Source organism: Chrysochloris asiatica, unplaced genomic scaffold (genome assembly GCF_000296735.1).
Source record: "Chrysochloris asiatica unplaced genomic scaffold, ChrAsi1.0 scaffold00017, whole genome shotgun sequence".
Classification (NCBI taxonomy): Eukaryota; Metazoa; Chordata; class Mammalia; order Afrosoricida; family Chrysochloridae; genus Chrysochloris; species Chrysochloris asiatica.
The window spans coordinates 12,035,878-12,049,398 of NW_006408535.1; the positions used below are offsets into that span (position 1 = coordinate 12,035,878).

The window sequence follows — 13,521 nt, forward strand, 5'->3', positions numbered from 1 at the left end:
CTATAGCAACAATGATAGTGATGAAAAGGACATTAGGAAAGCAATACCATTTACAATAGCCGCCCAAAGGATGAAATATTTAGGAATAAACAAAATCAGAGAAACAAAGGACTTATACAAAGAAAATTAAAAAACACTACTACAAGAAACCAAAAGAGACCTACAGAAGTGGAAGAACATTCCATGTTCCTGTATAGGAAGACTCAACATTGTGAAAGTATCAATACTGCTCAAAGCAATTATACAATGCAATCCCAATCCAAATTCCAACAATTTTCTTCAAAGAGATGAAAATGACAATTACTAACTTTATATGGAAAGGAAAGAGACCCTGGATAAGCAGAGCACTGCTTAAAAAGAACAAGGTTGGAGGTCTCTCACTCCAACCGATTTCAGAATTTACTACATGCCTACAGTGGTCAAAACAGCCTGGTACTGGTACAATGAAAGATACATTTATCAATGGAACAGAATCGAGAATCCAAAAATTAATCCAACCATATACAGCCAAATGATTTTCGACAAAGTACCTAGGTATATTGTTTGGGGAGGAAACAATATCTTTAACAAATGGTGTTGGCAGAACTGGAAAGTGATATGTAAAAGACTGAAACAAGACCGTTACCTCACGCCCTATACAAAAACGAACTCAGCATGGATTAAAGATCTAAATGTGAATCCCAAAATTATGAAGGTCATCAATGAAAAAATAGGGACAAATGTGAGGGTGCTAATTCAGGGCATATGCGGACGACCAAACATTTTGAAAAGTACACAAACAAAAATAGACAAAATAGATGAGTGCGACATACTAAAAATTAAAAAACTGATGTGCATCGAAAGACTTAACCAAAAGAGTAGAAAGGGAACCCACAGAATGGGATAAATCTTTTGCAACGACACATCAGACAATAGACTCATTACTAAAATACATAGGAAACTACAACACCTCTAGAAGAAAAAGACAAATAACCCGATTAAAAAATGGGCACAGGACATGAACAGACACTTCACCAAGGAGGAAATCTAGGCAGCCAACAAACATATGAAGAAATGTTCACAATCATTAGCCATCAGAGAGATGCAAATCAAAACAATGAGATATCATCTCACACCAGCAATAACAGCAAAGATCAAAAAAAAGGACAGCAAATGCTGCTGAGTGAGGATGCGGAAAGACCGGGGACCCTCCTACATTGTTGGTGGGAATGCAAAATGGTCCAACCACTCTGGAAAGCAATATGGTGCTTCCTTAGAAGGCTGGAAATAGAAATACCTTATGACCCAGCAATTCCTCTATTTTGTATTTACCCACAAGAAACACGAGTCATAACACGAGTAGATATATGCACACCAATGTTCATAGCAGCACTATTTACAATAGCAAAAAAATGGAGGCAATCAAAATGCCCATCAACTGAAGAATGAATAAACAAACTGGTACATACACACAATGGAATACTACACTACCTTGAAGAACAAGGACGCTGCAAGTCATCACATAGCATGGATGAACCTTGAGGACATTAAGCTGAGTGAAATTAGTCAGTCACAAAAGGAGAAATATTGCATAAGATCATTATTGTAAAAGACTAATAAGCAAAAGAACTCACCCAAAAAGAAGAGGGGGGAATCTAAAAATATAAGTGCTGATCACTGGTATGTATGGGATGAGAGGTGGGGAGGGAGGGGAAGAAAGCACAGGGTAGGGAATAGACATAGGAGAGCCTGGAGGAGGGGAAGGGGGAGGCTGGCAATAAACAAGAAGGGGGAGAGGGGAAAGAAGAACTAGGCGGAAGGGATAATGGTTGGGCAGGTTGGCATGGGTTAGGTGGGACAGAGCTAAATGAGGAGGTATGCACAACCCTGGAATAAAGGGGCTTCAGGATACAGGGATTGAAGCATGGCTTGAAAGGGGGAAAAGAGGGGAATAATGTTAGGATTATTATGGCCGTCTTTTGAATCTTGGTCTCCCTTGCCTACCATTGTGAAATAGACATGGGGGGGGCGGGCAGAACGGACAGCAAGAAACATCAAAACAGAAAACATGTGGGCCCGGATCCAGCCTATAACTTACTGGAATACCTTGGGGGGGGGGGGTTGGGGAACACACTGGAAACTGCCCAGACCCAAAATGGTGGGGGGACTATGATAGCATGGACAGATGGAGAGGCTGGGGACACGGGACTCAGGGAGGGAAAGGAGCTGTTTGCTGACAGCTGGGGGGGGAGGGGACCTGTGGAGTGTATCCTTTGGTTATTTGATGATGCATGGAGGGGATTTTAATCATTGCAAAGAAATGAAATACGACAGGATGAATGTGAAGTTCAAATGGGACAGAGGCAAATAATGATGTATGCAAAACCTTGGAACAACAGGGCTCTGGGATACAGAGATTGAGACATGGTTTTAATGGGGAAAAGGGGGGATATAATGTTAAGATGCTTGGCTGTCTGTTGAATCTTAGTTCCCCTGGTATACCGCTATAAAATAGACACTGGAGGGGGAGAGAAAGGAATAGCCAGAAATACCACCACAGAAATCTTGCAAGTCCGTCTTCTGCCTATTAACTGATGTTATTGTTGTTGTTAAGTGCCATCGAGTCGGTTTCGACCCATGGCGACCCTGAACAGGGTTTCCAAGGCTGTAAATCTTTACGGAAGCAGATTGCCTCATCTTTCTCCCGCGGAGCAGCTGGTAGGAATACCTAAAATGGGGCTACAACGTGCCCAGAGAAGGAGACTTCCTGCAGAGTCTCTGCATTACACAAGACCAGAGGTAGAATCCTGAACAGCATCCAGAATCTTATGAGGGGAAATTTCCACTTGAACGGACAAGCAGACCAGCCTGGAGTGGCCAGAAGAACGGAATATACTTCCTGAAAGAAAGACTGGCAGGAAAAATACAAAACAATATAGGCAGGCCAACTGATTACTACAAGAACAAACAAGTGGCTCACCCAGAAGACATCAAGGCAAGTGGTGGAGTCCCTTCAAGGCAAACCCCCTTCTAAGACTTTATTCTTAGAATGCATGGGAATGCATGCTCTGATTGGTGACCATGTTCGTCACCAACAAGGGGAAGTGAGGGAAAAACAGCAATGAAGCTGTGAGCTAAGTCCTACAATGCTCAATAGACTCCTGTGAACCCGTATGGAGACCTGGCTGGCCAGCAGTGTGCTAAATCCAGGGGACTCTTGGAACCAGAGTCAGTGACATAGCCACAGAAGACTGGAGTGGAGAGTGAAGTGTCCAGCTGATAAAAGGGAGGGCACATGCATAAGTACAACCACACTTGCAGATAATACCCACTTGACCTGGCTTCAATGGCTGGATGATCAGAGTTCAAACAAAAGAAGAGGGAAAAAAGAATAATCTGATACAATTTGATGAAGTTGACACACATCTATGAAAGCAATAGCTCAAAAGAGTGAACAAATCTTCACAGAGAGGATCATTTCCTCCTCTTCCGCACAGGGAGAGGACAGGGATGGGCAACTTGGACATTGACTACCCAGCATGGGGGGGGCTACAGAGGCAAGAAGTGACTGGGTTACAAGCTTTCAAGAGGGAACCTAGATCCAGAGGGCATAGAGCAAGGTAGAATCTCCACTGAGTAGTATCCACTCTGTCTAGTCAGGGCTAATGAAAGGAGATGTAGATAGGTCTCTTGCGATACAATAGCGAATAATTGTTATCAGGACTGATTGTAAGGACTGGAAATGTAAAGGTAGACGTTTTGGGGCAAAGGGAGGGGAGTGATTAATTTTGTAGTCTAGGAACGGAGGTCCCTGGGACCATCAAGGGTTAAGAGCAGAGAGCAGAACCCTACCCAAGAGAGGTGGTAATGCCAGGGATGGAGGCAGAGATGATGACGTGGGGAGATGGAGCGGCTGGAGACTTTGGACCCAGAGAGAGAGAAGGGCGGTGTATGGATGACCACGGGGCTGGCTTGCAGGGTATACCCTTTGGTTGGTGGATGATGCATGGAAGGGATTGTAGCCATGGCAAGGAAACGATATACAACTGAATCAATGTGAAGCTGATGTCCTCCCATGTAAACTATCACATAATCCACAATAAAGCATTAAAAAAAAAAAAAAGTGAGAAAGAGAGCAAAGTAAATCCAAATTGAAAGAAAATAATAAAGACCAGAAATCCATGAAATAGAAAACTCACAAAGAAAATCAAGAAAGTAAAAATCAGTTCTTTCAACAACAACAAAATCAACAAATTTATAAACCCCATGGTAGGCTGAAAACCACTCCCCATAAGGTTTCTATATCCAAATTCCTTGAAGCCTGTGAAATGTTACCTTATAAGGCATAAACAAGGTCTTAGTAGGTGGCATTCGGATAAGGAACCTGAGATGAGATTTCTTTGGATTATCCAGGTGCACACTAAATGCATTCATATGTATCCTCTTTATAAAAGGAAGGTAGAGGAAGATTTTACATACAGTACAAGGCAATGTAAGCAAGGAACAGAGAGAGACTTGAAGATACTGGCCTTGAAAGTAAGAGTGATACAGTTATAAGACAACAAAGTGGAAGAAGTAAGGAAGAGACTGTCCTGCAGAGTCACCAATGAGAGCACAGTCCTGCTGATACTTTAAGGCCAGTAATGCAGTCTTGGTGGGTTAATGCGCTGGACTGCAAGGTGGGTTTCAATTGCAAGGTCAGTGGTTCAAGCTCACCAGCTGCTCCTCAGAATCCTATACAGGGTCGCTGTGGGTCAGAACCAACTTGATGGCACTAACAACAATAGCAATGCAGTCCTGGTATGGGACTGTGGTTTAATCTGCTGGACTGCAAAGTCAGTTTGAACCACAAGGATAGTGGTTTAAGCTCACTAGCCACTCCTTGGGAACCCTATACAGGGTTGCTATGAGTCAGAACTGACTCTGCGGCACTCAACAACAGCAGTGCTGTCCTGCTGTAGCGCTGTGATATAAAGCACTGGACCACAAGGTTGGCGGTTCAAACTCAACAGTCGCTCCTTGGTCACTGTGAGTTGGAAATGGCTCGAAGGCACAACAATGCTGCTTTTAAATTTCTGGCCTCCAGAAATGTGAAAAAAATAACTTCTATTCTTTTTTAAGCCCCAAGTTTGCAAACAGCCACAGGAAATGGATACAAATTCCTACCTAGACTAATCAAGAAAATATTAGAGTACAAACTATCAGTATCAAGAACCAAAGACAGACTATCTATCACTGCATCTATTACAAAGATTAAAAGGATGATATGAAAATATTAGGAACCATCACATCTATATTCTTCTATCTTGGCCACTAAAGCCTTGATTTCCCCTAAATTTCAGTAATACACCTTCAACTGCTTGCTGGTTGTATCTGATTGCTCAGGATATGATTTTAGCCCCCTCCCCACCGCCAAATTCTATCTCTGGGCTACGGATGGTGGGCTATTTAGTTGTAATACTTGCCAAGTCTCTCCTTACATTATAATTTGTTTATAGATCTTAATTTTTATGATACTCATGTCTCAGCCTCTTGGTTTGGCTCTGTAGGGTCAGCACTGGACTGCAAATCACAATTCAAGCCCATCAGTTGCTCCTTGGAAACCTTATACAGGGTCACTATAAGTCAGCTCGATGGCACTTAACAACATACCCAAGTCTTTGCTTTTTCACATCATTGCCTGGAATGCCCCTCTCACTCTTATTCTCCATAGATCTAAAGCTTACCCTTCCCACTCAAACCTTTTCCATTTCCTATGGACACTTTTCTCTGGTCCCAGATGTGACTTACCAACCCTTTCCTGAATTCCTGTTTTGTTAAGTGCCAACAAGCTGGTTCCGACTCAGGAACCCTCAACACAACAGAATGAAATACAGCCTGATTCTGTACCATCCTCACAACTGTTTGAGCCGACTGTTGCTGCTACTGTGTCAATCCACCATATGTGGGATCTTCCACTTTTTCGCTGGCCTTCTACTTTATCAAGCATGATGCCCTTTTTCCAGAGACTGGTCCCTCCAAACAACACGTCCAAAGAATGAGAGACAAAGTCTCACCATCCTCACTTCTAAAGATTCTGACTGTACTTCTCCCAAGATAGATTTTTTTGTTCTTCTGACAGTCCATGGTATTCTCAATATTGTTTGCCAACACAATAATTCAAATGACCTGATTGCTGTCAAGTCAGTTCTGACTCATAGCAACCCTACGTGCAACAGAGCAAAATGTTGCACGGAACAATGGTGAAGATTGAAACCACTGCTGCTATCACTGTGACAGACCATCTCACTGGGGTCTTCCTCTTTTGCACTGACCCACCACTTTATCTAGTATGATGTCCTTCTCCAGGGACTGGTCCCTCCTGACAATATGTCTGAAGTATGAGAAACAAAGTCTGTCCATCCTGGCTTCTAAGAAGCATTCTGGCTGTACTTCTTCCAACGAAGATTGATTTGTTCTTCTAGCAGTGAGGTACTTTTAAGATTCTTTACCAACACCATAACTCAAATGCATCAATTCCTCTACGGTCTTCCTTATTCTTGCTCAATTTTCACATGCATGTGAAGCAACTGTAATGGCTTGGGTCAGACACACTTTAGTCCTCTGACATCTTTGCTCTTTAACACTTTAAAAGAGGTCTTGTGCAGATTTGCTTAATGCAGTACATCTTTTTGACTGCTGTGCCATGAATGTTGATTGCAGATCCAAACAAAATGAAATCTTTGGCAACTTCAATCTTTTCTTCATTTATTATGATGTTAGTTATTGGTCTAGTTGTGAGAATTTTTATTTTCTTTACATTGAGGTTAAATCCATGCTTAAGGCTGTGGTCCTTGATATTCATCAGTAAGTATTCCAAATCCTCTTCACTACCAGCAAGCAAGGTTGTATCATCTTCATATCACAGGTTGTTAATGAGTTATTTTCCAATCCTGAAGCCACATTCTTCTTCATATAACCCAGCTCCACAGATCTGCTCAGCATACAGATTGAATCAGTATAGTGAAAGGCTTTAACCCTGACACACACCTTTCTTGATTTTAAACCACTCAATATGACTGAACAAGTACCTCTTGGTATATGTGCAGGTTCCTCCTGAATACAATGTAAGTGTTTTGGAATTATCTATCCTTTGCAATGTTAATCATAGTTTGTTGTGATCCACACAGCTGAATGCCTTTGTAGAGTCAACAAAGCACAAGTAAACATTTCTGATATAGTCTGCTTTCAGCCAAGACCCATCTGACACCAGCAATGATATTCTTAGTCCCATGCCCACTTTTGAACACAACTTTATATGGATCTTTTCCAATCTGTTGTCTAGGTAGCTAGCTCTCTTTCACATTTCTTGGCATAGATGAGTGAGTAGTACCTCCAGCACAGCATCAGTTTATTGAAACATTTCAACTGGTATTCTATCAATTCCTGGAGCTTTGTTTTTCTGTACAGTTTAGACTTCTTCCTTCAGTACCATCATTTCTTGATTATATGCTACCTTTTGAAATGGTTCAGCACTAACAAATTCTTTTTGTTACAGTGACTCTGTGTATGTATACCTTCCATCTTATTTTGATGTTTCCTGCATCATTCAATATTTACCCATAGAATTCTTTAAATATTGCAACCTGAGGCTGGAATTAAGTCTTTTAGCTTGGGAAATGTTGAGTTCCTTTTTTGTTTTTCTAATTCCAGATTTTTGCATATTTCATCATAATAGTTTACACCTTGACTTCTTGAGCTGACCATTGAAATTTTTTGTTCAGCTTTTACTTCATTTCTTCTGGTTGCTTTAGGTTTTCTATGCTCGAGTGCAAGTTACATAGAATTCCCATAGCATTTATTTCACTGTTAATTTAGTATTTTTTCCCCTCCAAATGTAGATTGGAAGATAGGAATACATACATTCTATGAAGTTTGGTTATTGAAAACCAAGAACGTTCTACAGCAAGACTGGCTTTTTATAGGATAGCCTACCCAAATGTTAATGTTGTATGACTAAAAAACTTTTAAGATTTTTACAATAAAGGATATATAATGGTCAGGCAAAAAATATTGCTACAAAATCATAGAAACATTCAACAAAAATATAAAAATGTGAAGCTGTTTCTCCACATATTCTCCATTTAGGTCTTCATACTTCTGAAAGTAGTGTTTCCACCTCTCTAACTCTTCCCTGAAGAATTCTGCACTCTGATTTATACCAAGTCAAACCAGCAGTTTTGGCATCCTTGAGGGACTCAAATTGTGTTCCTTTTCAATGTTCTCTGGGCTTTGGCAACGAAACAGTCAGAGGCAAGATCAGGGCTGTAGGGTGGATGGGATACGTTTTCCCAATGAAATTCTTGTAGGACAGCCTTTGTTACACTAAAAGAATGAGCAAGTACATTGTTGTGATGAAAAAAAAAAAAATCCTCAGTGCAACTTTCCTGGCCTTTTTCTCATCAACATAGTTTTTAATTTTATTAAAATTCTTCCCAATGAGTCTCCAGAATCGTCCAGTGTCCTTCAAGAAAATCTATCAAGATTATTCTTTTGGGACCCTAATGACCATAATCTTCTGAGTTGACCTCTCTAGAATGAATTTAACTGGCCCAGTAGATCACCTTGGAAGCCACTAGTTTAACTGGACTATTTTTTCTTTGAAGGTGCTCTAATGAGACTAATACAAGTGTATTATTTGTATAAAAGAACTTGTCTGTAGCTATCCACTGATCACAGACACATGTTTCAACACATTTTATTTAAAATAAACACATGCATGTAAGAAGTGGAACCCTAGTAGCACTATTTCTTGACAACCTAGTAAACCAGAGCTCTTCCTCCTTCTGGAACAAACATTATCAACAGTTTATTTTTTATATACCTATTTTTTCATTTGGAATCCTGGTGCGGCACTGTACGATAAGCACTGGACTGAAAACTGCAAGGTCAGTGGTTCAAATCCACCAGCTGCTCCTCAGAAACCCTATAGGTCACTGTGAGGTATAACCAATTCAATAGCACTTAACAACAATTTTTGATTCATCAACTTCATACTACATTTAGTTTTTTGAGTCCCAACTATGGAAGATGAGTCTCATATTTATTACCCTTTCCTTCCTTCAGCTTCCCATTTCTGTTATATTATTTTCCACTGTCAAGGTTAACAAGTTCCATTCTATAATTCAGTCTTATATGTTTTGTCTATTAGTGGATTCTACAATCTATAAATGAATAAACAGTATTTACATTAAGACTATGTTCACTATTAGAATGGCCACAGAAATGGAAATATTCCATGTCTACAGAACTATGAACTGAATGAAAACAAAATCCACTGCCAATGAGTTGTGTCTGACTCATAGTGACCCTGTATAGGGTTTTGGAGGCTGCAAATCTTTATGGGAGTAGAAAGCCTCATCCTCTCCCAAGGAGCAACTGGTCAGTTTGAAATGTTGACCTTGTGGCTAGCAGTCCAGTGCTTATTATAGAATGCCACACCAGGGCTTCACTAATCTAATATAGACCAAAAAATGACCTAAAAAGCCAAACAGGCATACAAAAACATTTACTGAGCACTGTAGGATAAACACTAGACCATTAACTGCAAAGCTGGCAGTTCATACCCACCAGGGGCTCTGTGGGAATAAGATGAGATTGACTGGGTCACTGTAAGCTGGAGTTGACTTGATGGCAGTCGGGTGGGTTTGAATTTGGTACTACGGGGGTTACTAACCTAAGCACTCTGCACAGATCACATTATTTAATCTTCAAAGCAACCCCTAAGGAGGGACTTATCAGACCAATTGTGCAAATAAAAACTGAGGCTAATGGTATATAACATGCCACAGGTCTGTTAGTATGGAGCAAGCAGGAATCTGACTCCAGGTACAGTTCCGGACCTGCACTCCTAATTCCTTTATTGCTGGCTCATATTAATGACTCTTTCACTTTCTTTTTCCTAGCAACATCTAACTGGTACACTGAAAAGCAGAGGGAGTCAGTTGTTCCACAAAGCAGATCTTAAAATCACTCCACCTAAATAATTTAACTTGTTTTGAACTACATGTTTTCAACCAAATCTTTTTTAAATTATTAAAATGGCAATAAACTCAGCCTTTTTATTCTACAAATCCAAGAAGAATTAAGAGCTATGATTTATACCTGGATTTCACAAGGGATATGGGGAGCACAGTGGCTCCATACAATAAGCACTGGACTATGAACCACAAGGTGTACAGTTCCAGCCTACCAGCTGCTCCATGGGAGAAAGATAAGGCTTTCTGCTCCCTCCAAGATTTAAAGCCTCAGAAACCCCATATAGGTCTAAATGTGACCTGTTCCCATATCACATAATTTCCTGTCCACATATTAAAAACTTGTTAAGTGCCATCAAGTTGGTTCCAACTCATAGTGACCTGTATAGGGTTTCCAAGGAGTGGCTGGTGAGCTTGAACCTCTGACCCTGCAGTTCAAATCGACTTTGCAGTGCAGGGCATTAACCCACAGCACCACACGGAAACTATAAAATAGAATTCTCCAAACAGTTGTCCAACGTATAAACTCAGGACTGAAACACTAAAAAAATGAAACTTCCTTGAGGATACAGTTATGTCTTTTATCTCTGATTATATTTTTCAATTGGGGATAATAGTTAAAATCGTTACTGAGTTACCCAATATGATATCAGACAAGTCAGAATAGTTGTTTCCTGCTACATTATATATAGTTTGTAGCCATACATAGGACTCAGTGTCACTCAAACTGTATTTTTAAAATGTGTTGGTGAAAAGCACTTCATTTTTAGACCAACACTCTCATGCTTCCCAAGCACAAATTAGCATATTAGTGGCTCCATCAACTTTAGACTACATTCTAAAGTGAGATGCTAAAGTTCACTCAAAAATGAAAACATCACAGGCCAGAATGTAAACCACACTCTCCTAATGCTCAATTCTCTAAGGCGAGAAGTCAAGCAAGGGTTTATAACCCCACACTTGATGCCATTTCAATCCAACAAAATCTATTGTTACACTGAGTGACGACTAGTTTAGGGTTTGTTTCACTAAAGTTGAGCTTCAATAAAGCAGCCAGTTCACCCAAACTCATCTACAACGCAGAACCCACTTGTAAAATAAAGTACATGCGCTTTCATACCGAACCGGCTTAACAGGGGATGTACATTTCAAGAGCTGCTCTAGAACTGAGGGCCCTGGTGTGGCGCTGCGGGTTAAAGAGTGGGACTGAAAAGTCAGTTTCAGCTGCAAGATCGGCGGTTCAAGCTCACCAGCCGCTCCTTGGAAACCCTAAACAAAGTCACTATGGGTCGGAACCGACTCGAAAGCACTTAACAACACTCCGATCTACCAGTTTTCCCAAGGTCCTAACTTTGTCGATATTTGTAATGTCTTTTTTCTTTTCATTTTTATTAATTTGTTTGCCTGTCACCCCCTTTAAACTGTGGGCTTCAGAATGGGCGAGGGTGTGACATTCATTGCTGTATCCCTAAGACCATCACGGTGCCGGGCACAGAGTAGGCTCTGACCGCTTGTGCGAAATTAACCACAGAACAAGAAAGTCCATGCCGCTGCACACAGGGAGGGAAATGGAGAAGGGGGCGTTTTAGTTGAGAGGTTAAGAAATCAATTATCCTTTAGACGAGAACTGCCTTTGAACCTACTAGGGCTAGAATGGAACATGTGAGGGCCGTCAGGAAGTCAGAATCAGGCATTAATTACAACCCTATTTCCTGTAACTCTTCACTGACCAGAGCTAGGCCGTCAGTCTTTAGGTCTCTGATTCCCTACCTCCAGACAGGGGTGGGAACACCAAGAGACTCAATTCGGATTCGATCCTGCTTTTCCGGATCAGACCCAGCAGCAACGCTAGCTCACACCCAGGACCGCGTCTGCGTCTGTTTGCTCCAGGCCGCACCATGACAGGGCAATTAGGATGGGCCACATGTAGGCCCGGTTCACTCACCTACTTGGTAGAGGCGGCCCTCGGGTGAAAAAATGGTAATGTGACGGTCAAAACCAGCGCTGGAACCACGGGACATGTTGATATGCTACTTCAGACAGTCTCCAGGCCCCAGAGCTCCCACACCAAACGACAAGCCCCTCTCGGAAATTATAGCGACTGCTTCCGGGGCACGGCTAGGCTTCTTCCGCTCCCGCACGCTGAATTTACGCCTCTAGCGTCACGGCGAGCAGGAGAAATCTCCGAGGCCCCGCCCCTACGGGGGTGGTACCGGGGCGGGGCGTGGTGGTGGTGGTGGTGGAGCAAGACCTTGGGTGTGCGCTTGCGCGAGACCAGTGTCTCAGTGGATTGAATATACCAGGTGGAAACCGGATTGTGGCAGTTTAGGGCTTTTATCTGTGTACAGCAAGAGCGGAAAAAGCTTTCTGGGGCCAGGAGTAAAGATTTGTCCATCAGTGAGCCCAAAATGGATTGTCTAATGAACATATCTCTCTTTCGTTTTGTCACCTGCACATCCAGACTGTGTCTGGATGGATTGCTGGGTTTATTTCTAACATCTTTACCCACTTAACTTCTTTTCTATGTGAGGAAATGCGTTCCAACTGTTTGCCTCTACCGTTTAAATTAGGCACGGAAAGGAGAGGGCACTAGAAAGAATTTTCCCCTGACCAAGCAAGATCTTGCTTTGACCAGCACCCCTGCAATTCTGTCTTAAAAATGGAACTTAGGTTGAAATATAGGTGTAATAAGGAAATCACAAGGTTAAGCAGCCTTGAATGATAATGAACAAAAAATGGAAGGGAAGAGGAGTATAGCAGGCTGGTGTTAGATGGATTAATGAGAGTGATTCCAGGCAGGCCCGGTAGGTCTGGGTGAACAGCAGGTACTTTTTCACATGGTAAAATTACACTTAATATGATTTTATCCCACGGTTGCACTCCTATTTAATAAATATAAAATGCAAAACATAACGTGAGTTTTTTTTCCAAATAAAGATGGTTGTGCACTAGGAAGGCCAGATACACCAAGGTTTCTGAAACTGTAATACTGAAATATTTCTTTAATGTATTTTCTCCTAAACTTTCCATTTTAAAGGTGGGGGGGGGGAGAATCATACAAATCTCATAAGGAAACCCTAGTTCTCAAGCATGTTTTATTTAAAACTTTCTATTCTTTTTTATTAATCTAAAGGAGATCCAAAACTGGTATGTGATTTAGAAAATATTAAATGCAAAGTGTTCTCTGCACATAATGTACTTTTCAGCATTAGTGAATTCCCAAATGTCCTGATAAAAGTTATATCCATTGTATACCTCCAAATTATGTGCTGACTTGGTTGGATCATGATTCTCTGTGATTTAGCAGTTATGGATCTTGGCTTAGAGGCGGGGTCCACCAATTTAGAGAGCCACAAGCCCAGCCCAAAGCGTCTCACTACAACCCAGTCGCCCCTGCTGTGCTTCTGCCTCTTGATTGACATCCAAGGACAGAAATCCCGCCTTTGAGCCAGACTTAACGGCCCTAGCACAAGGAGATTCCTATTTAACAGCAACCACGCAACCGCCACTCGTCTGTCTGTCGTGC

At 41.5% G+C, this 13,521-nt stretch overlaps 1 protein-coding gene across 3 annotated transcripts in view; it reads right to left on the reverse strand.

Annotated features, from left to right (window-relative positions):
• PSMA6 (proteasome (prosome, macropain) subunit, alpha type, 6) overlaps positions 1-12,168 on the reverse strand; it is a 33,213-nt gene extending 21,045 nt beyond the window's left edge. For 2 of the 3 annotated variants that reach the window (XM_006835346.1, XM_006835344.1), the window contains exon 1: positions 11,941-12,168. Coding sequence is in view for 1 of the 3 variants with exons in the window: in XM_006835344.1 (XP_006835407.1) it covers positions 11,941-12,016 (76 nt within the window). In the remaining 2 variants the exon portion in view is untranslated. Of the gene's footprint in view, positions 1-11,892 lie in introns of all 3 variants that reach the window. The other variant, XM_006835345.1, reaches the window with a different exon arrangement.
• Positions 12,169-13,521: the final 1,353 nt, after the last annotated feature.